This window comes from Bos indicus, chromosome 2, assembly GCF_029378745.1.
Source record: "Bos indicus isolate NIAB-ARS_2022 breed Sahiwal x Tharparkar chromosome 2, NIAB-ARS_B.indTharparkar_mat_pri_1.0, whole genome shotgun sequence".
Taxonomy (NCBI): Eukaryota; Metazoa; Chordata; class Mammalia; order Artiodactyla; family Bovidae; genus Bos; species Bos indicus.
In genome coordinates, this window is record NC_091761.1 from 36,186,643 (window position 1) to 36,214,090 (window position 27,448).

The 27,448-nt window shown below is 40.3% G+C and overlaps 2 protein-coding genes across 10 annotated transcripts in view; both read left to right on the forward strand.

Moving 5' to 3' along the window:
• The window catches only part of ITGB6 (integrin subunit beta 6), a 152,090-nt gene that overhangs the window by 118,530 nt on the left and 6,112 nt on the right, over nt 1–27,448 (forward strand). For all 9 annotated transcript variants that reach the window (XM_019971993.2, XM_019971971.2, XM_070799310.1 and 6 more), the window contains 4 exons: nt 8,262–8,484; nt 11,632–11,729; nt 19,025–19,144; nt 24,314–24,480. In XM_019971993.2, coding sequence (XP_019827552.2) covers nt 8,262–8,484; nt 11,632–11,729; nt 19,025–19,144; nt 24,314–24,480 — 608 coding nt within the window. The remainder of the gene's footprint in view (nt 1–8,261; nt 8,485–11,631; nt 11,730–19,024; nt 19,145–24,313; nt 24,481–27,448) is intronic.
• LOC109567240 (small ribosomal subunit protein eS26) lies at nt 1,684–2,158 on the forward strand. The gene has a single exon (XM_019972031.2). The coding sequence runs from the start codon at nt 1,721–1,723 to the stop codon at nt 2,066–2,068; it is 348 nt and encodes a 115-aa protein (XP_019827590.2). The 5' UTR covers nt 1,684–1,720; the 3' UTR covers nt 2,069–2,158.

The window sequence follows — 27,448 nt, forward strand, 5'->3', positions numbered from 1 at the left end:
GCCAAGGACAAGGGACACAAAAGTACTAAGTGGTCTTTCAGGACCTTTGTTCACACCACACATGTGTTACGTGATGTACTAGGTTAGACACGGGGTATAATAAGCTCATTGGGGCTTCCCAGGCGGTGCTAGTGGTAAAGAGCCTGCCCGCCAGTGCAGGAGACATAAGAGACACAGGTTCAATCCCTGGGTTAGGAAGAGCCCCTGGAGGAATGCATGGCAATCCACTCCAGTATTCTTGCCTAGAGAATCCCATGAACAGAGAAGCCTGGTGGGCTACAGTCCATAGGGTTGCAAAGAGTTGGGCACGACTGAAGCAGCTTGGCACGCAGGCATGCATAATAAGATGAATAAGGACATATGTGAAGAAGGCTATGGAAAGGGTAAAAATGAAAAATTGCTTGAATTTTTTGAGATTGAGAAAAACTATAAATAGCAGAAAAATTTACATTCTAGTATCCCTTCTAGATGTGAAATCACTGCAGTTTAAGAATATATTACCTATTAAATGACTATGATAAAATCATTGAGAGATACACACATATATAGTTAAGTACAGTCTAGTAAGACAAGAATTACAAATGTGTTCATATACTTTTAAATGATACAGATTTGTGTTACAATTTAAACAGTAACTGACTGCTGAATTTAAGCCCTCACATCTTTTTTTTTTTTTTTCCACAGTGTGTGAGCAGATAGCTTTTCAAAACAGAAAGCCATTACCTTTAGAGAAAACCTAGCAAGTTATGTTTTTCAACCACAGTGTCAGGAACATATAAAAGAGACTGATTTTCAGAAGAAAAGGCCCGAGAAAAGAAGCCTCAGAGAATCCCAAGCTGTTTGAAAACCATCTGATACCCTTAGAAGTGCACCTCCGTTTCATTTCTTGGCTTCTGCTACTGCAACAGATTCCTCTGAGGCTGCCTTCTTTCTTTCCCCTTGGAGAGTGAAAAGTTTAGGGTCTGTCCAGACTGAGACACATTTCTTGCCCCTTTCATTCAAAGGTGTTTTTCCTTATCTAATGGGTGTGTTTCCAAACCCACACTGGCCCTCTTTTCACGAGATACAGACAGAACACAGCCTGAAGCCAGAGACCATCACCACATCTCAGAAAGAATCTATTCAGCAGAACCTTAGATTGCAGTTCTAATAGAAATCGTTAATAAAATATGTGCTCAAGAGGTTTGAAATTGCCTTTAAAAAAAAAAAATGAAATGTAATCAAATACAGTATAACAGCAATACTGACCCCACCTATATTTTACCCTTTAAATCTGAAGTCAAAGAGATCTAAGGCTATAGAAATCCTGGATTGTGTTCAACAACACAGTTCGTCCCAGTGTTTGATGGTCTTTCATTTCATTTTATGTCATGCGTGCAGACAGATATAAATTCAAAGAGTCAATTTGATCTGTCCATTTGTAGTTCAGACAGTCGGACAATACTGCCTCTTTTTGTATCAGATACAGTGATCACTACAGAAATTCTATATAGAAAATACAATTATTTCTGCACTTGGACTCAGAAAACTTTACCAATGCCCTTTTCCTTCATCTATTGGAGTACTCCCCCATCCTCAACCATGACTGTTTCTCAAAAGCAATTTTGTGTTTAGTAACATCTCAAATGATGTCACTCTGTAACTTTCTCTTTTAAAAGTACAATCAAGTACAAAAAGGTACAAAAGTAAATGAATACTCTCTCGCCTCGGCGCTTCCAAGATGACCAAGAAGAGAAGGAACAACAGTCGTGCCAAAAAGGGCCGCGGCCATGTGCAGCCTATTCGCTGCACCAACTGTGCCCGATGTGTGCCCAAGGATAAGGCCATTAAGAAGTTCGTCATTCGGAACATCGTAGAGGCCGCAGCCGTCAGGGACATTTCTGAAGCAAGTGTTTTCGATGCCTATGTACTTCCCAAGCTGTATGTGAAACTACATTACTGCGTGAGTTGTGCCATTCACAGCAAGGTAGTCAGGAATCGCTCTCGGGAAGCCCGTAAGGACCGAACACCTCCACCCCGATTTAGACCTGCGGGTGCTGCCCCACGTCCTCCACCAAAGCCCATGTAAGGATCCAAGTCCTTAGAGACTGAAGAAATATTGGTTTCTCTGAAAAGACAATAAAATGGAAATTATACTTTAAAAAAAAAAAAAAGTAAATGAATAGTTTTGGCCTTAATCACCTAACTATTCTTAGCTCTAAATTCAAGAAAGAGTAACGGAATACGTACTGCGTGCCTGGCATTGTGCTTAGTGTGGGGGTAAAACTGACCCTGGCCTGTGAACACACATGCTCTTGATGCTGTTGTTTCCAAAGCAGCCTGACTATACTACAGCCTCGCTTCTCATGTGTGCATGTGCGTGCTAAGTTGCTTCAGTCATGTCTGACTCTTTGCAATCCCATGGACTGTAGCCCAGCAGGCTCCTCTGCCCATGGGATTCTTCAGATAAGAATGCTGGACTGAATTGCCATTTCCTCCTCTAGGGGATCTTCCCAACCCAGGGATTGGATCTACATCTCTTAGTCTTCTGCATTAGCAGCTGGGTTCTTTACCACTAGAGCCAGCTGGGAAGCCCCCACTTCTCAAGTAGACTCTGCAACATGTTGCTTTTCCAAAGGGCTATTATCATGATGTTCTTCCCGTGCACCTTCTTCCATCCATCTGTAAGATATAGGACTCCACTGATTGTTTTTTTCCCTTGCCCAAATTCCATTAGTCTTTAAAATTTTGATTCTAAGAAATTGTACAAACAGCATTATAGAAAAAACTTCCTACCATTGTGCTCTTAGTTATCAGTCAATGACATTCCAGAAAGATCTATCTGTATCAAAAGAGCCTAATAATTTTTCCTTGATCTTTGATTATCATCTTGTTTCTACATGAAGTCATTATAAAGCTATTGTTGTATAAACAGGTACCTTAGATAAGTAGTTGTTTGTGGATATCAGTTAACAACTTTTGTGACTCAGTTAATGGTTCTGAAGTCCCAAAGAAAGGAGAGTTTCTAAATTCTGCAAGGAGCTCTTAGAAGGGTTTTCTAAAATTTCCGCCAAGTAATTTTTATATGGAGTGATATACTTGGGCATTCTCAAAGCCTTTCAAAATGCTCATTTCATTTGACAATATTTATACACTATATGTATTTTTCAGAATAAACTGTAATATAGAAATCTCTCCCTATCATGAAGGTAAGTTTCCCCCTTTGATAAGGAATAAACAAAAAGCCATTGAAGTTTAGATGACAGTTTACATATAAAAAGGAAATGAATGGTTTTGGCCTAAATCAACTAACTATTCTTAGCTTTAAATTAATTAGTTCAATTATGAATTAAATAGGTTATGAAATGCAGTATTAATGTCATGGATCCAGATAAACTTCAACTCATCTTTCATTAGAAAAGTGTATGTCATGTTTTGTCTCTCTCCCTACATATGTACACACACACACACACACATACCAGGAGCAGTCAGAATCTAGCTTCAAAATCTTTGTGGTTTATCATTTGTTCTGGGATTACTTACTCCATGTCTCTTAAGGCCAAGTCATGAAGACAGAAAAGTAACCACCTACTGGACCACAGTTTACAAGAGAAAAATCAGAATCCTTCTTTTTGCAATGAATATGGCAGGATCTCCAAAAAATGGAAACCTGCCTCACTTGGGATTTTTTTCACATCTGTTTGGTTTTCAGTATAATTACAGGAGTTTTAATACTGCTGGATAATTTTGCTATCAAATTCTTCGTACTGGATAGTATTTAGGAATCATAATAACTTACGTTTATACACTGCTCGTGTTTCCCAGGTGGCACTAGTGGTAAAGAACCCAACTGCAAGTGCAGCAAACATGAGAGATGTGGGTTTGATCCCTGGGTTGGGAGGATCCCCTGAAGGAGGGCATGGCAACCCACTCCAGTATTCTTGCCTGGAGAATCCCGTGGACAGAGGAGCCTGCCAGGCTGCAGTCCAGTGGGTCACAGAGAGTCGGACACCACTGAAGCAACTTAGCACAGCACAGCACAGAGCACCCTGCTTATTTATGGGCCAGGCACTGTTCTGAACACTGTTATGTATTATCTTAGGTGATCTTCATAACAGTCCTATGAAGTAGTGCTATTAATAATCCCTCCTTACCAATGAGGAAACTGAGGCACAGAGGGGTTGAGTAACTTCCCCAACTTTGCCCAGCCCAGAAGTACCAGAGCCAGGATCCAGACCTGTGCTATCAGCGTCGATGTCCGTGCACTCACACGCTATGTACTCATGCGCCACCACCACGCCCATGTGTCTTTGGAATGTTGCCAAGGAGCAAAACTTGAGAGGCAATACCTGGGGCACACTTCTTTTTCTGAAGAAAAGTATGTTACAGAATTTGCAAGTAAGAGTTGCTTGTTTGGATCATCAAATGCCAGTTTAGGATCTTGGGCATGATACGCAACCAAAAAATACTATGCAAGAACACACAGGCCCATTATCTGAAACACTTTATTTACCATTTTGTAGTAGTTCATGCTCCAGTACTCTTGCCTGGGAAATCCCATGGATGGAGGAGCCTGGTAGGCTACAGTCCATGGGGTTGAGAAGAGTCGGACACGACTGAGCGACTTCACTTTCACTTTTCACTTTCATGCACTGGAGAAGGAAATGGCAACCTACTCCAGTATTCTTGCCTGAAGAATCCCAGGGATGGAGGAGCCTTGGTGGGCTGCCATCTATGGGGTCGTCGCACAGAGTCGGACACGACTGACGTGACTTAACAGCAGCAGCAGTAGTTCATACACTCCTCTGGCCAGCTCTTCAGGAGCCCCTCTTACCTCTCTGGCTCTTCTATGAGGATCTCTGGTTACATTATAAATGTTGATACTCTCCAGGGACTTACTCACTCTATCTGCTTGCCCCAGATAATCTCATTCCCATCAGCTTCAATTGCCACTTATCCCTGGTGGATTACAAAACCCAAACTTCAGGGCTGTATATACGTATCCAACCACCCACAGGTCTTTTAAACTCCACAGAACCAAAAATGAACTTATTGTCTTCCCTATCCTAAGCTTCTCTTCCCCCTCTCCTTCAGAACAATCTATTCACTTAAAAATTAAAAACTTTCTATGCCAGGCATTGGGGATAAGGCACCATAAGAGTTACTTCCATTCAAGGGCAGTAAAAAGATGCCCCATCCAGCTAGTAGCCCAGTCTGGTCATCTGAAGAATTCTATCCTCTCTCTCCCTCGCCCTCTTCCCTGGGCATCTCATGCCTTGAATTTCATCCCGTTTCCTCTCCAAGCTCACAGACACTTCTCAGGACTCATAGCTTCTTATCTCTATTGCTGGGAGAAAAATAATATATAAACACATGCACACAGTTGATCCTTGAACAACACAGGTTTGAAGTGCATGAGTCCACTTATATGCAGATTTTTTCAATAAATATATTGGACATATTTTTAGAGATTTGCAACAATTTGAAAATATTCACAGATGAACTATGTAGCCTCTTTGTGACCCCATGGACTGTAGCTTACTAGGCTCCTCCATCCGTGGGATTTTCCAGGCAATAGTACTGGAGTGGGTTGCCATTTCCTTTTCCAGGGGGTCTTCCCAACCCAGGGATCGAACCTGGGTCTCCTGCATTGCAGACAGACACTTTACCCTCTGAGCCATCAGAGAAGTCTCCAGATGTAGCCAGACAGAGATACCAAAAAAGAAAATTTACATATGTTGTGAATGCATAAAATGTATATAGATATTGCTCTATTCTTACACAGGCATAAAGTAAGTGATATTTAATGTAAAATTAATAATGTGTTATTTTTCTTACTGTTTGATAACTTTGCTTTCAAAGCATTATATTACTGTCTAGTATGCCTCTCTCATAATTGGAGAAACTGCAAATCAGCCTACTATTAAAGGTAAGTGGGTTTTAAGAAAAGGGAATCATGTTTGTAATATGAATATGTCCATAATACTATAGCCATTAATATTTTAACAATTCATTCATTGGTGTATAGGCTAGGCTACTCTGAAGCAATGATACTAATCACACTGGGCTGCCATAAAGTAATCATATCATTGTTTATTCATTATCAATGCATAGCTATATCTGTAAATAAACATAATTTCTTTTTCACATTATCTTTTCATTTTTGATATCTAGTGTTAATAATTTGCCTAATATCTGTAGTGTTATAAGATGATTTTGATGTAGGTACTGCCAGATGATTCATCTAGTAAACTTACAGTATCGATAAATACAGTTAGTCGCTCAGGGGTGTCCAACTCTTTGCAACCCCATGGACTGTAGCCTGCCAGGCTCCTCGGTCCATGGGGATTCTCCAGGCAAGAATACTGGAGTGGGTTGCCATGCCCTCCTCCAGGGGATCTTCCCAACCCAGGGATAGAACCCAAGTCTCCTGCATTGCATGAAGATTCTTTTTTTTTTTTTTTTAATTTTTTAAAATTAATTTTATTTTATTTTTAAACTTTACATAATTATATTAGTTTTGCCAAATATCAAAATGAATCCACCACAGGTATACATGTGTTCCCCATCCTGAACCCTCCTCCCTCCTCCCTCCCCATACCATCCCTCTGGGTCGTCCCAGCGCACCAGCCCCAAGCATCCAGTATCGTGCATTGAACCTGGACTGGCATCTCATTTCATACATGATATTTTACATGTTTCAATGCCATTCTCCCAAATCTTCCCACCCTCTCCCTCTCCCACAGAGTCCATAAGACTGTTCTATACATCAGTGTCTCTTTTGCTGTCTCGTATACAGGGTTATCGTTACCATCTTTCTAAATTCCATATATATGCGTTAGTATACTGTATTGGTGTTTTTCCTTCTGGCTTACTTCACTCTGTATAATAGGCTCCAGTTTCATCCACCTCATTAGAACTGATTCAAATGTATTCTTTTTAATGGCTGAGTAATACTCCATTGTGTATATGTACCACAGCTTTCTTATCCATTCATCTGCTGATGGACATCTAGGTTGCTTCCATGTCCTGGCTATTATAAACAGTGCTGCGATGAACATTGGGGTACACGTGTCTCTTTCAATTCTGGTTTCCTCAGTGTGTATGCCCAGCAGTGGGATTGCTGGATCATAAGGCAGTTCTATTTCCAGTTTTTTAAGGCATCTCCACACTGTTCTCCATAGTGGCTGTACTAGTTTGCATTCCCACCAACAGTGTAAGAGGGTTCCCTTTTCTCCACACCCTCTCCAGCATTTATTATTTGTAGACTTTTGGATTGCAGCCATTCTGACTGGTGTGAAATGGTACCTCTTAGTGGTTTTGATTTGCATTTCTCTGATAATGAGTGATGTTGAGCATCTTTTCATGTGTTTGTTAGCCATCTGTATGTCTTCTTTACCATCTGAGCTACTAAGGAAGCCCAAGAATACTGGAGTGGGTAGCTGATCCCTTCTCCAGGGTATCTTCCCAATCCAAGTATCAAACCAGAGTCTCCTGTATTGCAGGCGGATTCTCTACCAGCTGAGCTACCAGGGAAGCCCTGTGTAACAAACAAAATATGTGTTGATCAACTGTTTATGTTATCAGTAAGGTTTCCAGTCAACAAGAAGCTGTTAGTAATTAAGTTTGGGGGAAGTTAAAAGTTATTCTCAGACTTTGGACTAAGGGGAGATGTAAAGTAGGGGGCGGTGCCCCAACCCATGGGTTGATGAAGGACGAACGGTATATATACATACACATAATTGCACACACACACACATCAAGTAGCTAACTATAGGCTTCTAGATTATCTCATTTCATGCATATGTGCTCAGTTGTGTTGGACTCTTTGTGACCCAATGGACTATAGCCCGCCAGGCTCCTCTGTCCATAGGATTCTCCAGGCAAGAATACTAGAGTGGATTGCAGTTTTCTTCTCCAGGAGATCTTCCCAACCCAGGGATTGAATCCTCATCTCCTGAGTCTCTTGCATTGGCAGGCAGATTCTTTACCACTGTGCCACCTGGGAAGCCAGCCCATAAATTCTATTTGATATAACATCAGGCAACCTAGTTGATCTTCAGTTAAGAGACCAAGTCAATAAATACACACCATTAGCAAAACACACTACTACACTATTTACACTATCCTATCTACGCTCCTTCCCACCCCTGCACAGCACTCACTTTTTTCCCTTTTTTTCCTTCAGTCTTTTTGATGGTGTTTAAAGGCAAAGAAAAGAGATGGTCCACAAAATCCAGAAGTGGTTTTAGCCCTAAGAAACCCGGAAATTTGTTTTGCAGATAATGGCGACTGTGACTGTGGCGAGTGCGTGTGCAGGAGCGGCTGGACAGGAGAGTACTGTAACTGCACCACCAGCACAGACCCCTGTGTCTCCGAAGACGGGATCCTCTGCAGCGGCCGAGGGGACTGTGTGTGCGGCAAGTGCATTTGCACGAATCCTGGAGCCTCGGGACCCACCTGTGAACGTTGTCCCACCTGCGGCGATCCCTGCAACTCTAAACGGTAATGTATCTACCATCTACAAAAATGTCTCTTTGTCCCTAGGTTTCATGATGATCAAAGTTATAACGACATTTTATAAACTCAGACCTCAGACTGTTCTTGCTGGCTTTGGTCCCCAAGCATCCATCAAAACACACAAACCCAAAGGGCCCCTGTGATCATCAGCCTGGAACATCAGCCTCTCCATTACCTCCCAATGCTGATTATCCAGGATCACAAAGTCACATTTCTATGAGAGCCTATGGAGGAAGCTAAGCTGAGGTCCCACACTGATAACATCAGACAGCCTCTCCCTTACAATACCAGCCACACATCAGGAGTGCCCTGGGCGGTGGTGGTGGGGGGGGCGGGGACTGACACTCACTTTCAGTACTTTTTACAGGGAAACAGAGGAGCTTCTTATCGAGTTTATAGCCTGATCTTACTGATTCATTCCTATCTACAGACTCAAAAAGGCAAAGAAACAGAAAGATGATCTTGGCTCTCAATTCCTCCCCTCTTTCTTACCACTCATGCTCTTTAGCAACTTTCTTTGGTTGCCATTCTACAGAGCTATTGTGAATTACACTTTCTTTTTATCATCAAACAACAACAAAAAGCAATCATTTTTTTTTTCCAGTAAAAAAAAAATTCTTCTTAGCTTGGCAGCTAACTTCTTAATGAAAAATTGAGGTCAAGAAAAGCAAATCTCCAAACTGGCTGTGTTATGACATTGCAGGTTTAATGTATTATACGGCAAACGTCCTTCAGCAGTTCATATTTTCATTAACTTTGGTACCCACAATGGGGACATGTGCATATCCAATGTGAACAAAGAAAATCAATATTACCAATATTCACTCAGTGTTTACTCACTATTCAAGTGTCAAAATTTCCCTGTCACTGTGCCTGAATAGATGCCAAGAGAAGCCTGGGCACAAAGTTAGGCTTGTGTGTGTATGTGCTAAGTTGCTTCGATTGTGTCCGACTTTGTGAGGCCCTAAGGACTTCAGCCTGCCAGACTCCTCTGTCCATGGGATTTTCCAGGCAAGAATACTGGAGTGGGTTGCCATGCCCTCCTCCAGGGAATCTTCCCAAACCAGGGATCGAACCTGTGTCTCTCACGTCTAACCTGCATTTGCAGGCGGGTTCTTTACCACTAGCACACTACCTGGGGAGCCCAAAGTTGGGCTTACTTGAATACAATTTAATATTAAATGTTATTTGAAAGTATTTCTTCCATTATTTTTCTATTTTATCTTCTCTGTAAACCTGATTTAATCTCTTTTGAAAAAAATTTTATTTAACTATAGTTGATTTACAATATTGTGTTAGTTTTAGGTGTTCAGCTTCAGAGTCTCTTCCATTATAGGTTATTATAAGATATTGAATATAGTTCCATGTGCTATAGAGTAAATTCTTGTTTATTTTATATATAGTGCTATGTGCATGTTAATTTCAACTTCCCCATTTATCCCCACCCTCTCCCCTTTCCCCTTTGGTAACCAGAAATTTGTTTGTTTGTTTCATCAGACATGTTTCAATCTTAGATTTGGTTTATAAGGTATGAAATTAATGGTCAAAGTAGGTTGAATTTGAGGAACTGAGTAGAGTGACCCACTTGGTATTTGTTAGTTTTGAGGTGAATCCATTCTTCTATTTATTCTTTCATGCACTTATTTATCAAATAGGTGTTAAATACCTACTTACAGGCCAAAATCATGTTAAGTCATAGACATATAGTGATAGTGAAACAGCTATAGTTCCTGCTGTCACAGGTGCTAAGCATCTACTAGCAAAGACAGAACATTTAAAAAGTAATTATAATGCTATCTGGGCTGACAGTTATAATAGGGGATAAAGAGGGAACAATAGAATTCTCTGGCAGGAGATAAAGCTACCAGGCTAGCTTGGGCAGCCATCAATGGGGTACACAAAGAGATAGAGGTTTTAAGGCTTCCACAATCTTCAGCAGCCCCCTACAAAACCACCCCAAGTAAATATATAACCTTGATAAGTGCAGTGTGCTTGCCGTGCAAAGGCAACTTCCAGATAAGATTCCTATCCCCACTCCACAGAGAGTACTGCTCCTAAGACCCTCCAGCAGAGGAATTCAGAGGCTTCCACTGCAAGAGAACTGATAAGGGCTAGGAAAGCTTGCCTAAGGAAGTGCAGTTTCAGCTAAGATGTGATAAGGCGTGAGTGGGAATGGGGAGTGTTTCCAGTGCTTAGAAGAGCATACCTTTCCTGAGCCAGAGTAAGAGAGAGGCATTATGGTGAATGCCCATAGTAAGAAAACTTTTGCAGCTTTAGATTACCCCAAACACTATCTGTTTGTAAAGTGATTTTCAGCACAAGATTAATTCAGAATCTAAGTTTTACTTGTGCTGTATAGCCATCACTAGAGTAGCTTAATTCCTGGGTTATGTTCTTGGAAATACACTTTTAAATAAGTAGCAATCCTTTATTTAAAAATCTGCATTAATGAGGATCCAGGCTGTAATCCTCAGCTTTTGAAAATACTCTTATCAAGGTTTGAACTCATTCAAAAGAGTTACAGAAAAGTGAATCTTTGAAATAGTCATTCATGACATATGAGAATTTTTGGAATTCTTCTTAAAATACAGACCATTTCTGTTAAGAAATTCACACTTTATCTAGTCTCTAATCTTATTTTAGCAGCATAAACCCTTCCCAGGAAAATGTCTAATGAAAATATAGCTAAATTAAATACCAAAATAATTGGGATTTTTTTTGTTGGGGACATTTTTTTTTTAATCTAACCAGTCAAAAGCAATCATTAAAGATAATGAGGATAGTAGCTATTATCAAGGCTGGCTCGCTGCTGCTGCTGCTGCTAAGTCGCTTCAGTCATGTCCGACTCTGTGCAACCCCATAGATGGCAGCCCACCAGCCTCCGCCATCCCTGGGATTCTCCAGGCAAGAACACTGGAGTAGGGAGCACTGATTACTGAGAGGAATTCAGACTAAAGCAGTTTCCTCTTGGATATCACCCAACCATCTTTTTGAAAGTAACAAAACACAATGTCCTCTCTGAGACATATCTATAGCTGGAATTACAGTAACAGCATCAAAGCAATATCCCAATTGCATATCCATTTTTACACCATCACAAAACTGATTAACTGTATTGAATAATGTTCACAGGAGCTGCATTGAATGCTACCTGTCTGCAGATGGCCAGGCCCAAGAAGAATGTGTTGACAAATGCAAACTAGCTGGTGCGACCATCAATGAAGAAGAAGGTTCTACTTGTCTTAAATTGCTTTCCTTTCCTTTGCACAGTTTTAGAGAGGCAGAAACTCTGTGGAGGGCTTTTCAGTAGCTCAAGCTCATTTGTACTGGGGGGTTAGTTCACTCGCATTCATTTTTAAGAGTGAATGCGTTCCAGAAGGCTAAAGACTTGATGCTTTGGGATACAAGTAATTTAAAGTCCTGGCTTTTCTGTTTGACTTAGCTCTGTTGGCAGATTCATCTCTGCTAAACTCATGCAGCTGGAGAGAATTCCAGAATGCTGTAATTTTTTTTGAATTAGAAAAGAGGAAAATTGAAGAAAGAGCAAAATATTAGCCCCCTAACTTGAAATCATCCTCTGTCGTCTGCCTGCCTTATTTCACGATAGGAAGAAGTGAGGTGTAGTGGGTTTCTTGACAGCAGCACTCAGGCATCCAGCAGTTTCTAGTTAGTGGCCATTTTTCCTCCCTTTCCCTCAATGTTTTTACTCCCAACTTTCCAAACATGGATATTACATCGTCATCTTTTTTTTTCTAATTGAAGTACAGTTGCTCTACAATATTGTGTTATTTTCTGCTGTACAATGAAATGAATCAGCCATGTGTAAACATATATCCCCCCCATGTCACGGACCTCCCTCCCACCCTGCCCCCTCACATGGTCATCATTAATCCCCTGTGCCCTCAGTCCCAAACTCCAACAAAGGCCTGTTACCTTCAGGAGGTGCTTGCTTAGTACCTCAGTTATGTCCCACTCTTTATGACCCTATGGACTGCAGCCCAACAGGCTCCTCTGGCCATGGGATTTCCTAGGTGAGAATACCAGAGTGGGTTGCCATTTCCTCCTCCCGGGGAACTTCCCGACCCAGGAACTGAACCTGCATCTCTTGCATCTCCTGCATTGGCAGGCAGATTCTTTACCACTGTGCCACCTGGGAAGCCTTGTTACCTTTAACTGCTAAGTAAACTCTGCTCTTGCTTCTGTCTGCCATTTTTGAAGACTTACTTAAAATCAGATTCCTTCTAATGGCAAAAGGTTATCTCAGATATGTAAATAGGTTGTATTTTAGCTGAGAAAGCATTTAAAAAATAATTTGTGATCTTTAAAACAAAACTGATGACTGCCCCTCCTAAAGGGACTATCTGGGGGGATTTGTTTTTCCATCATCACAAACCCGCCATGAAGTAGGAACCGCTGCTCAGGTAGGAACCTTGCTCTGCACACCTCAGAGGTGCAACTCCAGTGTATTTTGGGTGGAGTGAAATAACCATGATGATAATTTATGACAATCTAGCATATGCACATTGAATAATGAAACTAGAATACAGAAATTAATCCATTTCCAAAGTGATATGTTAGTGATATTTCTATTGAAAATTACCAACATTTGTTTTAAAACTGAGGTTTCTGACTGTGCACAGTTAAATAACCCTATATGGAGGGGTGGGACTAGTGCTCATGAAACCCCTTGCCTGTACGTTTCTGGTACCTTAAGATAAATATGCCAAATAGCCATAAATTGGACAAGATGGTATGTACCTTACACTAATACCGAAGATGCGATGTGGTAAAAGCACCGAGTAAGATGGCGTTTGTGGCCTGTCCACATTAGTAACAAGTCCACAATCTCAGCATATCCTTCTGGCTTCATTTCACAGCAAATAGTTGGTATACTTACCATGTGTTTCCAAGAAATGACTAAAAATTTCAGAAAATGCCCTGAAAATGACTGGAACCAAATTAACTAACAGCATGGGACATCTAATGTGCTGAGGGGGAAAGAAATCAACCTTGGAAACACGTAAATCACAAATAGGGAATGTACACATACAGTTTTCTGAGTAGAGTTAGTGTTAGTTGCTCAACCATGTCTGACTCTTTGAGACCCCATGGATGGTAGCCTGCCAAACTCCTCTGTCCATGGGATTTTCCAGGCAAGGATACTGGAGTGGGTTGCCATTTCCTTCTCCAGGGAATCTTCGTGACCCAGAGATCAAACCTGGGTCTCCCACATCATAGGCAAATTCTTTACCATCTGAGCCAACAGGGAAATGCCTTTCTGAGTATAGATGATCCTAAATGCTTGGATTTGAGAGGAAGATTATATTCTCAAGTAGCCTATAAATTGTTTCATTATTCTTATGGTGTAATTGACTAAATTATCTTCAAAATAGGGGAATACAACTATTTCTAATTCAGAAATCAAAGTGATTGGTTTAATAATACCATTTAAAGCAGTAATTGTGATGAATTTGAAAGAAAAAATATCTTTGTCAGCCTGAGAATTTAAAAGTCACTCTTCTAAGGGGTGGTGTTGTTCTTGTTGTTATTAAGTCGCTAAGTCCTATCCAACTCTGCGGCCCCATGGACTGTAGCCCGCCAGGTTCCTCTGTCCATGGGATTTTCCAGGCAAGAGTACTGGAGTGGGTTGCCATTTTCTACTCCAAAGGATCTTCCTGATCCGGGGATTGAAACTATGTCTCTTGTGTCTCCTGCATTGGCAGGTAGAGTCTTTTACCACGAGTGCCACAAGCGTATGTATCTTCTAATGGGCCTTTTAAATAAGTCCTGTTTCAAATTACTCACCCAGTCATGTTATTGAGCACATCATCTTGAAATTATCACTGCATATTTGCTCTTCCATGGGACCTTTTACCAGCTCATCCTTTCCCTCACAAGGACATGAAGAGTAAAGTAAGCATAAACTTCATAATCTAAATAAATTACTCCTCGTATGTGCTATGATGACTTGTGTGAGCATTTCTAAGGCCATGTGGCTTAACTTTTATATTCCTTTTTCCTGAAATAGAAGTCTTGAATTTACCCCAACATTCATGTACTCAGAGCATTGTTACTCAAAGTATGTTCCATGGAACCCTAGTTCTGGAAATGTCACGCGGACAAAAGCACCAGTAGTCATATGAATTTTGCAAACGGGAAGTTAAGCCTTTTGTTTGCTTTGTAAGACCGAGAACTTCATGTACATTAAACTAAATGTGCGTTGTGAAGCTTCAGGTGAGGCAAAAGGGAAAATTAGAGTAAGGAGGGATTCCCAAACTTATTTGACCCCAGAGCCCTTTTTTTTTCTTTCCTGGGAAACTGTTTTCTCTGAGAAGTACTGTCTATCCCCCAAAGGGAAGGTCTCAAGTACATGGTTATCTTGAGTCAATGGTACAGACAGTTTGTATTTTCCGCATCCTTCCTAGACCTTCCCAGACCCCGGCCTCTTCACCTCCATTCTCACATTTCTCCCTTTTCTATGTATGATTTCATGGACTGCCTGAGATCTTATTTTCATTCTATTATTCTAAACCAGTGCTGCTAGCACTGATACAAGAGGGTAAAACAGAAAGGCCCATTTCTAATGAACAACAAAAGAAAACCTTAGCAGCTAATTATGCAAATCTCCAGCCCAAGCTGGACCTTTCATTCAATAATGCCATTTTCATACCCAAACACTACAAAACAGGCGAAATCTAGAGTCATAACAGTCATGAAAAGGAGTGGTGAAGTAATTAAAGCAAGAAGGGAGTCATGACTCAAAGGTCATGTTAGCAGTTCCATTAAAACTTTAAAAATCCTGGCCAAGTAAATTAAGCCTCCCTGTGCTTTGGTGTAGCTATTTAAGAGGAAATAAAAAAGCAGGATTAATATTACTGAAAGCAGTATTATAAGCTGTCCACATATTTTCTACCTGAGAATAAAATGTTCCATTAAGTAAGTTTTAGAAGAGCAGGGCGGGTGTGCACTGTCATGGCAAAGCAGGAAGGGAAGGAAAAAAACACTCCAACAAGAAAAAGCATATTCCATAAGATTCCGTGAGTCCTAGCTAACTGGAACGGTTTGGTAGGAGAATGGTGGAGGTCATCTGAAAATGACCCAAATATGAATTATATATGTAGTGTTGTTGCTGTCAAACACATGAAATAACACAGATTTCACTAATCAAGTGTTGCCTGGAGGTGCCCAAACCTCTTCATCAGAATCACCTCTTTAAAGATACTATTAACAATTCACATATATGCAAGCTCCTGTCCACGGACTTCTCAAATCAGAATAGCCAGGGTGAGTCCCTAGAATCCATCATTTCAAAACTCCTAGGTGATTTCCATGTGGGCGTGCCAAGTCACTTGAGTCATGTCTGATTATCCAGGCAAAAATACTGGAGTGGATTGCCATGCCCTCCTCCAAAAGATCTTCTGGATCCAGGGATTGAACCTGTGTCTCCTATGTCTCCTGCCTTGGCAGGTGGGTTCTTTACCACTAGTACTGCCTGGGAAACCTCCCAGGTGATTTAGATGATGGTAAACAGTTGGGATTGACCAGATGAGAATAATTTGTAATTAGATTTCTTAATATTCCTATGTAAATAAGATGCTTGTAATGGATTCGAAGGGGCTTCCCAGGTGGCTCAGTGGTAAAGAATCCACCTGCCAATGCAGGATATGCAGGTTTGACCTCTAGGTGGAGAAGATCCCCTAGAGAAGGAAATAGCCACCCACTCCAGTATTCTTGCCTGGAAAATTCCATGGACAGAGGAGCCTGGAAGGCTACAGTCCATGGGGTTGCAAAACAGACACAACTTAGTGACTAAACAACAGCAACAAATGGATTCAGAAACAGTTTGTTCACTTAAATTTATCCTCTGAAATCTTATTAATAATGCTAAAGGCTTCCCTGATAGCTCAGTTGATAAAGAATCTGCCTGGAATGCAGGAGATCCCGGTTTGATTTCTGGGTGAGGAAGATCCACCGGAGAAGGGATAGGCTACCCACTCCAGTATTCTGGCCTGGAGAATTCCATGAACTGTATAGTCCATTGGGGTTGCAAAGAGTTGGACATGACTGAGCAACTTTCACTTTCAAATGTTTTACTAGTCTCAGTTGTTATGGATAATACAGGCATGCTTCTTATAAGACTTTGGCATGAGGTGTTTAATTTTATAAATTAAAGGCAAAAAAAAATTCTGTCTTTCTATGGCTATGGCATTGTGAAACCAAAAACAGATTATTGTTTAATTTTTCTTCATTAGAATCAGAGGAACATAGCTAGATTCTGTTTTATTGAAAAAAATTTTATGCTGAAGCTAATGAGAAAAGTTACAGATCTAACAAGACTACATCCAAGATTATCAGAGACAATCCCAGCTTTAGATTCTGACCCACTGTGTCATAAGATACTCACTTTGGATCATATAGACTCCCCTGATAGCTCAGCTGGTAAAGAATTCACCTGCAATGCAGGAGATCCCTCTGGATGGGGAAGATCCTCTGGAGAAGGGATAGGCTACCCACTCCAGTATTCTTGGGCTTCCCTTGTGACTCAGCTGGTAAAGAATCCACCTGTAATGTGGGAAACTTGGGTTCGACCCCTGGGTTGGGAAAATACCCTGAGGAAGGGAAAGGCTACCCACTCCAGTATTCTGGCCTGGAGTATTCCATGGACTATATAGTCCATTGGAGTTGCAAAGAGTTGGACGTGACTGAGCAACTTTCACTTTCAAATGTTTTACTAGTCTCAGTTGTTATGGATAATACAGGCATGCTTCTTATAAGACTTTGGCATGAGGTATTTAATTTTATAAATTAAAGGCAAAAAAACACATTTCTGTCTTTCTATGGCTATGGCATTGTGAAACCAAAAACAGATTATTGTTTAATTTTTCTTCATTAGAGTCAGAGGAACATAGCTAGATTCTGTTTTATTGAAAAAATTTTTATGTTGAAGCTAATGAGAAAAGTTACAGATCTAACAAGACTACATCCAAGATTATCAGAGACAATCCCAGTTTTAGATTCTGACCCATTGCATCGTAAGACACTTGCTTTGGATCATATGGACTCCCCTGATAGCTCAATTGGTAAATAATTTGCCTGCAATGCAGGAGACCCTTAGATTCCTGGGTAGGGAAGATCCACTGGAGAAGGGATAGGCTACCCACTCCAGTATTCTTGGGCTTCCCTTGTGGCTCACTTGGTAAAGAATCTGCCTGCAATGTGGTAGACCTGGGTTGGGAACATCCCCTGGAGAAGAGAAAGGCTACCCACTCCAGTACTCTGGCCCCGAGAATTCCATGAACTGTACAGTCTATGGGGTTGCAAAGAGTTGGACACAACTGAGCGACTTTCACTTGGATCATATGTCTTAAAATTTAAAGATAAGAGCAGTCATTCTATTTACAGGTTTACAAAAAAAAAAAAAAAATGTAACAGATGTAACAGTATCATTAAAAAGTCTCTAACTTAGAGGAGAACTTTAAGTAAGTTTTTTTTTTTTTTAATTAGAAAAACCTTACATAATTTTGGCATAGGTGCCAGACCACTAAAATGTCTGATACATAGTATTAACATTATTGACCATTTTACTGTATTATCAATTTCTGTCATGACATTCATTCTCTGGTTCTTGAATAACCTCAATTTTTCTTTTATTTGAAAAAGATTTGAGGAAAATTGAAATCTTTTTAATTGAGAAAAGGGCTATATGAGTGGTAGGCCAATGGCCGTCGTGTGTGTATTTGTGTTAAATTGTTTCAGTCGTGTCCAATTCTTTGCAACTGTATGGACTGTAGCTAGCTAGGCTCCTCTCTCAATGGGATTCTCCAGGCAAGAATACTGGAGTAGGTTGCCGTATCCTTCTCCAGGGGATCTTCCCAACCCAACCAGGGATCAAACCCACATTTCTGAAGTCTCCTGCACTGGCAGGCAAGTTCTTTACCACTAGTGCCATCAGGGCACCCTCGTCTCCTTTTATTCTGGGATTTACCTCTATCCTGTTGGTCCCCATGCTATATAGCACTTCAATCTCTGTTAAGTCGTACTGATTCACATTTACTGTCGTGAGCATACATGGCCAGCGATCTGACGAGGACATTGTGGAAAAGGCCCCTTTAGAAATACCACTATGTCTGAACTGTGTAGTCTCTCTCTGAAATGTAATCTAGGCTTCTTCCCAGTACTCTGAGCCAAAGAAACCATATGGCTTCCTCACTGCCATCATCTGAGCCATTCTATTCCCAATACAGTACCTGCCTTGAAGCACTGCACTCCATTGAAATTGTGCACCTATCAGACTGATGGGTGCATTTGATGGTCAGTCCTGATTGACCACACCTGGAACTGTTCTTCTGGAACAGGAGTAGAAATAAAACCCTCGGTGGGTAGAGGAAAATCCTGTCTTTTCTATTCCTATTCTGCAATGTTGGAAATTCCTATTTTGCATAATAAAACTCAATACTACTTTGCTTTAAAAAAAAACATCTTTTGGAAACTCATTTAACCTAATGAATGACTTCTTTATCTACAGATTTCTCAAAGGATAGCTCTGTTTCCTGTTCTCTGCAAGGAGAAAATGAATGCCTTATTACATTCCTACTTACTACAGATAATGAAGGGAAAACCGTCATTCACAGCATCAATGAGAAAGGTGGGTGGCTTGCCTTCCCTTGTCAGTGATAAGAGATACTACATGGGAAAGGAGAAAACAACCAGAACGATACTCTGGGTAGCTTGCCAGGAAAGACATTTCCAAATTTTTGATTTCCCAATGACTGAAAGATACCTATTGAAAGGTTTGGTATGTTCCAATGTCTCTTATTAAGACCAAATACAAAAGAAGAGTGTTCCAATCCAAAAAGGTGGCTGATGAATTGTAGAAAGGTGGACCAATTAAATGTCAGTGAAAGGTATGGTTTTAGGAAAGACTAACAGGGAAGAGGAATACAACAGTCTAAGAGAACAAGCTTTGAATCAGGCAAACCCTGGGCTCAGATCCTGCTCCACCACTTCATTGACGATTTGGAAGATACTTGCTCTGCATGTTTCTATTTCCTCATCTGTAAAATGGGAAAAACAACAGTACTTTCTTCTAAGGGTTGAGTCAAGGATTCAGTGGAAAAAATGCATGTAAAACATTTCTAGTTAATAACTTACCCAATGGGTCGTTAAATGACAGCTGAGTCAGAAAAGGCAAGACAAAGAAGGAAGGAAGTAATCTCTAAAGGAAGTCAGAGTCTATTGCTTCTTCTGAGTTTTCCTCCGTACCAATTCATGGAGTCAGCTTCATTTTCAGTGAAGGGGAGAGAGAGAAGCTTATAGCCAGGAGAGAAGAAAATAGTGAGAAAAGCACATTTATTGAGACATTCTTAAGTTTTAGTGAGTTTCACCTGGGGAGCTTGTTAGACTGCCTGTGTCCTGAGTCAGCAGGCCAGATATGGCCCAGGACTCTGCATTTTAACACTTCTCCAGGTGACTCTATACAGCTGGCTTCTAGACCTCTTCCGGGTGACTCTAACCCTCACAGGCCTGTTTGACTGCCTGCCTGTCTGTCTGCGCACAGGTGCCTCACCTTTTCTGTCTTCAGTTAATGATGTGCCCCGAAACCTTTGCAGTAGAAACGACAGCTGCATGAACTCAGACCTCTCTGGCTCTTGTCATCAGCCTCCTCCGCTTTCCCCCAAAAGCCTGGAGCCCAACTTCTGGCCCAGAAAATAGCAGCAAGGCAGGCTAGAAGGCCGAGGTGTTTTGTTGTGTGTGCTGGTCTATCAATGGGCTGACAAAGCGTTAAGTCCTGAATGTGAACCCAACAGTACCAAATTGCCATCACTTAAGAGTGTGAAAAGCAATGACACCATTATCAAGAAGTTCAAAACACTATGAACTTACCAAGAAAACAAGATTAGAAAAGTACCACATTGCAGTGCTAAGGGTCAGGGAGAGGTAGAGGTCAGCACAATGCAAGATACAAGTGTCTGATGGTGACCTTGCCGCTCAGATGGGCAGAGCACTCCTGGAGACTTGCTCTTGAATAGCTCCCGTGAATCAGCTTCTTTGAAATGCATACATATTGTCTACAGCCATACCACCCTGAACACACCCGATCTCGTCTGAAATGCGTACATAAAGGGCACTGTAGAGGCCATTAGTTAAGGAAATTTAAGGTGATTCCTGCTGTACCAAGAAGAAATACTTTATAGTACAAACACCTGCCTCCTCGTTATCTGTTTTCTAAAGGCAAATTCTTTACCTCCACCCCTGCTCTCTGTGACCATGGTAATGGCTTTAACTAGTTCTCCTGAAGTCAAAGCCGCTCCTTATACTGTTAACTCCATTGGAAAAGCAAGTTTCAAACAAAAATGAAACTTTCCAGAATAGATTCTGTCTTTAATAGGTTTTGTATCTAGTTGATTTCTTTCTTTTCTTTTGTGAAACTTGCCTTTGGTTGCTAAATGCTTCCTCATTACTGAACTGTTGGATTTTTTTCTTTTGTCCACACAATAGGAGTGGCACATCAACATGCCATCTTTCAGAGAAGCCCTCAGCTGCCCTGATGTCTTTTTATTAAGGCTTTTTATTCCCCCTCTGCTTTTGTAGCAGGAAAAAGTGAGGGGGAAATGACCTCCCTAAGGTTTAACAGGAGTCTCCTGACAGCTTGAAGGATGCTCCTTTCCTGGTGAATGTTCCCAGATAGATCAGAGCTTCTGGGGGCCCTGGAGTCTGTTGTCCCCTCTCACAGCTTTAAGACCAGAGAGCCCCAGAGAGCTTTAAGACCAGAGAGCCCCTCTCACAGCTATAAGACCAGAGAGCCAGCTGGAGGCACCCAGAGAAAAGAGGCAAAATGAGAGAGGAGGATGTGAAGGTTAAGGAGTCCCAGGGTTCTCCAGCCAAATAGGAAAAGATAGCCAAGTGAAGAGTCACCATCAGTGTGTGTGTGAATGTAGGGAGATCTTCACTCATCTATTTTCCAGAGAAACTTTCAGCAGACAAGAGCCGCATCCATGAGAACGGCAATGAATGGCAGCTGGGGAGGCTTCCTGGCATGGATATGAGTGTGGATCTGACACCCACAGGTTTCACCTTGGAGATTCCAAGCCTTGAGGTCTTGAGGATAGAGAGGGAGAAGGGTGCCTTTGTTGTAACACTACTACTATTACTAACAATAACGGCAGCTGTCATTAATATCGAGCCCTTATTAATACCTGCCAGGTGTTATTCTATATGTTTTACATGTATTGATTTAACATTCTCAACAACCATATAAAGCAGGTATTGCTATTATGTCCATCTTTTGGGTAAGGAAATTGAGATGTTAATAATTTGCTAGGTCCTGCAGCAATTAAATCCTAGCACTGGTTGGGATCTCTGGCAGTCTGGCCGGGCGCCCGAGCTCTTAACTACTGTGCTCTACTGCCTCCCACTGGCTGAGTGAGCATAAAATGAAATCTGAATCCCCAGATTCTGTTAGCACTCTCCCATAGAAATATGCAAACACATTGTATTGTTAAATTTTCTAGTTAACCTTTGTGTAATTTTTAACTAGAGGATAGTTGCTTTACAGTGTTGTGTTGCTTTCTGCCATACAACAACATGAATCAGCCATAATTTTATCTATATCCCCTCCCTCTTGGAGCCATCCTCCTGCCTCCCATAAAAAAATTTACAATAAATTAATTTTAATAGTATGTTTTATTTAATCCATTACATCCAAAATCTTATGTCAATGTACAGTCAATATAAAATTGGTAATGAGATATTGTACTTTTTTTTCTTATCGAGTTTCCAAAATCACTGTGTATTTCACACTTAACACAAAGCCTAATTCTGAAAAATCACATTTCTAGTGACTATTGAGCTATAGCCATACGTGACTGGGCTACCAGATTGGCAGCATTAGAAATTCAGCACCTTAGAATTAGGTGCCTCACTGACCTGGACTCAACAGACAAGCTGGATGGTGCACAGTGATAGAGAAAACCTTTCCTCCTGCCTACAACATGTCTTCAGCATGAGCATCTCAAGAGATACTAAAGAGAGTATAGAACGTAGAGATTTCTTCTGTGTAATACCTGCTCTGGAGGCTGGGCCAAAATCCTTGCTTGAGAAATGTTTAATTTCCAGTGACTCTAAATTCTTAAAATGATTATCTCCACCAGGCCATGCCCATTCCTCCTGTATTTATTGCCTACCAGAGAGCCCTCCTAATTCATGTTCTAGCTGCAGGGTCTCAGCCAGCTTCGTTTTGCTTCGAGCAAGAACGTTCTATGCCCCACCCCAGACATTTCATAGTCAAAGATGTAGCCAGTATATATGCTCACGGACACAGGCCTGCCACTTTCTTTTCAGGAGTGTTGCTAACCTATTAGAAGCGGCCATGGTTCATTTGCTATTCTAGAAACCGTCTTTAGATCTTCATACTGTAGTAGCTATTTCATTAACTCCTCTACTTATTTCTGCCTAATCACCTTACATGGCTTTTTGGCTAAAGAACAAAACTGTGTAAAGCCAGGCGTCATGCTGTTAGAGGGTCATTAGTCCTGCTCAAATTCAGATCAGCTATAGATCTTACCTTGAAAGCAGCATGACTCGCCCTGTGTGTATAACTCTCCTTATTAAATATCTAAAAGCAATAAGAGTTAGGATAAACTAAGCATGGTTCATTTCCTCCCAAGATACCATGAATTTGCCTCACTTCTTGCAGAGGGAGGCAGATATTTAATGATAATTTTTATGGGGGATTTTTTTCCCATGATAGCAAAGGGAGAGCTTAATTATAATGCTTCATTAAGAAATGTATCATCTCCTAGGCATATTGCAAGTATTATTAGTCATTCTGCTGTCAATGAGAGAAGGTACTGTATAATTACAAAATTGTATTAATATCATCAATAGAGTCAAAATAACATTTCCTAGAATGTTCAAGTAGAAAGGACTATACAGAACACCTGATTTCTCAAACTTCCTTGGAGATAAGAATCACTTGGGATATTTTAATAATAAAGAGTCTGTGGCTCCATCCAAACCAACTGAATCAGAATCTCAGGGGATGGGTCTAGGAATTTCAGAGGTGGGTTTAATAAGCATGAGCACCTGGGCTTAATCTTATCAGGAAGTTAAGGGAACACTGAAGCCCCACACCTTGGTTTTACAGACGAGGGCACTGGGGCTCAGAGAGATAGAGAGACTTAATGGATTTCAGACAGCTACTGTCCATCAGATAGGAATGGAACCCACCTCTCCTGAACCCAATTCAGGAATTTTCCAAGACACCAGGGCACTGCATTAGAGTGAAAATAAAACTGAAAATCATGATTATTTTCTGTCTATATATTTTAAAAGGAAGAACAAGTAGTATACTTCAAGTGGGTAGGTTGTATTTAATTTTGAGTGTAATCTCCTATACGATTCAAGAAAATCCAGGAAAAAGTGTATGTGTGTGTACACATTCCGTTTCTAGTTTGTCTTATATTCAGAAAAGGTCATTTTTAGTAAACTACAGTCTTTTCACTGATCCATTAAATACTCCATGTGTATTAATTGTCACTCTTTTGAATTTTAATTCTTTTTGAGTCAGTCGTTCAAGTATATATCCATTTGCTTTGAATAATCAAGTTCTTACTTTATCTTCTGTTTTCTTTGAAGAACTAGGGCTATCCTTCAACAAGTAACTCGTTTTTTAAAATTCAGCAAAACAAAAGAGATTATTATTTTTCCTCTACTGGAGAACAATTATGGTTTGAAAATTTAATGAGACATGTTTTCTCTACATCAGAACGTTAATTGAACAATCTCCTTAATACAATTTTCTTTGTTTCCACAGACTGTCCAAAACCTCCAAATATTCCCATGATCATGTTGGGGGTTTCGCTGGCTATTCTTCTTATTGGAGTCGTCCTGCTGTGCATTTGGAAGCTCCTGGTGTCTTTTCATGATAGGAAAGAAGTTGCCAAGTTTGAAGCAGAAAGGTCAAAGGCCAAGTGGCAAACGGTATGCGCACACCTGGGGGCTGGCTGCTCCTTGTCCTGAGGAGAAGAAGGGGTGTTGGATTTCTTCTGCACTAAGAGTTAAACTGTCACATTCTTTCTCTGCTCCTCTCACCACGTCCCCAACAGCTGGTTTCTGTTCTGCTTTGGGGACAAAGGGACCTCTGTCCATTATCTGGATCTCAGTCCTCATAGCATTCATTTGTCTCTCATTGCAATGAAGACTTCCCCTACTCTGAAGAGTCTCATGAAACTCCTTATACTGTGAGCTACTTTGGAACATCAAGGCAACACATTTTATTCTTTACCACCAGAAGGTTCCTGCAGGCCCCATTTGACAAGCATACATGCTACATCTAAACATTTCCATAAATCGGCTGTTAGAGCTAATGGAATAATGTTCAGGAGTAGTATGACAGTTCATGCCAATTTCCATGGAAATACTCATTACTCATAATAGGTTAAAAAAGTAAGACAAAAAGACTTTCAAAATACCATCCAGTTAGCTTTTCTGAATAGCATCCATTTTAAACAGCTACCTGAAAAAAAAAAAACAAAAAACCTCCAAACTATCGACTTTTAAATATATGTACTCAATAGATATAATTTATGTGTCTTCTCTTCACAGTGGGCAAACACAAAACAGGACTCCAATTTTCTGTGTTTCTTTTCCACAGGAGAGATAATTACATTTCTAGAGGCCCATAGAAACAATTTCATGGTTTTAATTTCATCTCTCTCTCTCTAATGGTGTGTCCAGCTATCTGATAGCAATTATCTTACATTGCTGATTCTTAAAACCATGATATGACTGGAGAAAATACAGGCAAATGCAATGCTCCTTTGGGTTCATCTCCCCAAATAATTGATGTTAACACTTTTTTCTCTAGTTCTATAATGATATCTTCCGTACCTAAAGTAAATGGAATTTTCTGTTTTAGGTACATTTATCTTAATAAGGGATGTTATATCTTATGCAGTTATTTTGAAATAAATATAATATATGGTGCAGGGCAATAGACCATGAAAATTTTTATCTACTTTATCTTCCCATTAAAAATACCTTTAGACACAACAACCAAATGCAATGTATGGATCTTGTTTAGATCTTGATTTGAGCACTCTAACTAATATATATTTTTTGACAACTGGAAAAAAGTATAGACCTGGGCATTAGACTGATAGCAAGAAATTATGGTTAATTCAGTTAGGTAGGATAATGGCATGAGGCTTTGATAGAAAATAATTAAGGTTTACAGTAAAAAGGAAGTGAAAACTGGGTTTCCCCTTAAATAATTCAGCCAAAAGAGAGAGAGAGGAATAGTTGAAGTAACTGTGGCAAAATCTTGATAACTCTTGAATCTGGGTGATGGGTCTACAGAGGTTCACAATATGACTTTCCTCTTCTTTTGTGTATGTGTGGACTTTTCCTAATTAAACAAAGTCCTTAGTAATGTAAAGTGAGGATTTGCATGAAGATACAATGTTTCTATCTCTAATGAGGTAAAAATGTAACCTGACAAGTTTGGTGACTTAGAACCCAGTACTATGAAGCCAAAGTATTGGAGCAATTACCTTCACCTGTCTCCCTGGCCATAAATGTTGCTTTTAACTCTCTGCTGCTGCTGCCAAGTCACTTCAGTCGTGTCCGACTCTGTGCGACCCCATAGACGGCAGCCTACCAGGTTCCATCATCCCTGGGATTCTCCAGGCAAGAACACTGGAGTGGGTTTTTAACTCTCACCAACTGTCAAGAAAATGGCTGGAAGGGGTCAGAAGGCAACCAGGTTAAACAATGTGATTAGTGTGTTCATGTCAATCTCAAACCCCCAATCCATCCCTTACCCACCCAGCCCATTTCCCGGGTAAACATAGGTTCATACACACTACTATTGCAAAACAGGTAACCAAAAAGGACCTACTGCGTATAGCACAGGGAACTTGATTCAGTATTCCATAATAAACTAAATTGGAAAAATTTTTGGAAAAGAAGCAAACAAGAATGTGATTAAGTTAGTACAAAATGCAATAGCAGAAGTTAGTTGAAAGACCACGAGCCCTAAGCAGTAGTCTTGAGTCTCCCATTTTTGAATGTAAGAAAATTGAGGCTCAGAAAGGATAAGAGATTTCCCAAATTGTTGCTTTATGATGGAGCTGAAATCCTAATTGCAGCCTTTTCTTCCAAGCAAGCCGTGACCCTCCTAGAAATAATAGGCAGGTGTTCTGAAAACAAGCACTCGGGCAATTATATGATGTGTATCTACTAACCAGCACTTTTTCATGTTCTCCTACAAAGGCATGAATCCTGACAAATGATTAATATCTTTAAAATAACATTTTAATTAACAGTTAATTTCCCCCAAAACATGAATTGTTTTCCCTCAGGATGTAGAACATGACTGAAATTCAAATGCTGAATTTTTGTTGTCTCTTCACCGAAAGTAGAATTAAAATATGCATTAAACAGATAAAGGCATAAATGAAAAATATTATTCCCTGTTAAATTGAGTTTCTTTGAATAACAAATGTTTGATGTTCTTGACTAGATAATAACTGGGTCATAATTATTCACTTGGATGCAAAAGAGATTTAATTCAAATTATTCAATTCAAATTTCACTAATATGTCCTATTGGAAAAAAAAAAGAATGCTGCTCAGTGCATCCATTTTGGGGTTTTTTGATTTGATTTTGTTTTTATCTAAAACCTTTTTCCTCTTGAAGAACTGAATTTGGTCTTCAAACCCAGGGGATCTCCAGGGACAACAGTGGGATCTTCCGACCCCTAGGCCCCCATTAGACTGTAAAGATGATAGAGCTCTGGATAAGAAAGAGCTTTGTTCTTGCCTCCGGAAACATTTCATTCATCAACTATAAAGAAAGGTTACCTCTTATTACACTTTTAGAAATACCACCCCCCCCATTCCATAGTCTTTATGAAAACACAAAGGGAAGATATTTAAATCCATTTTTG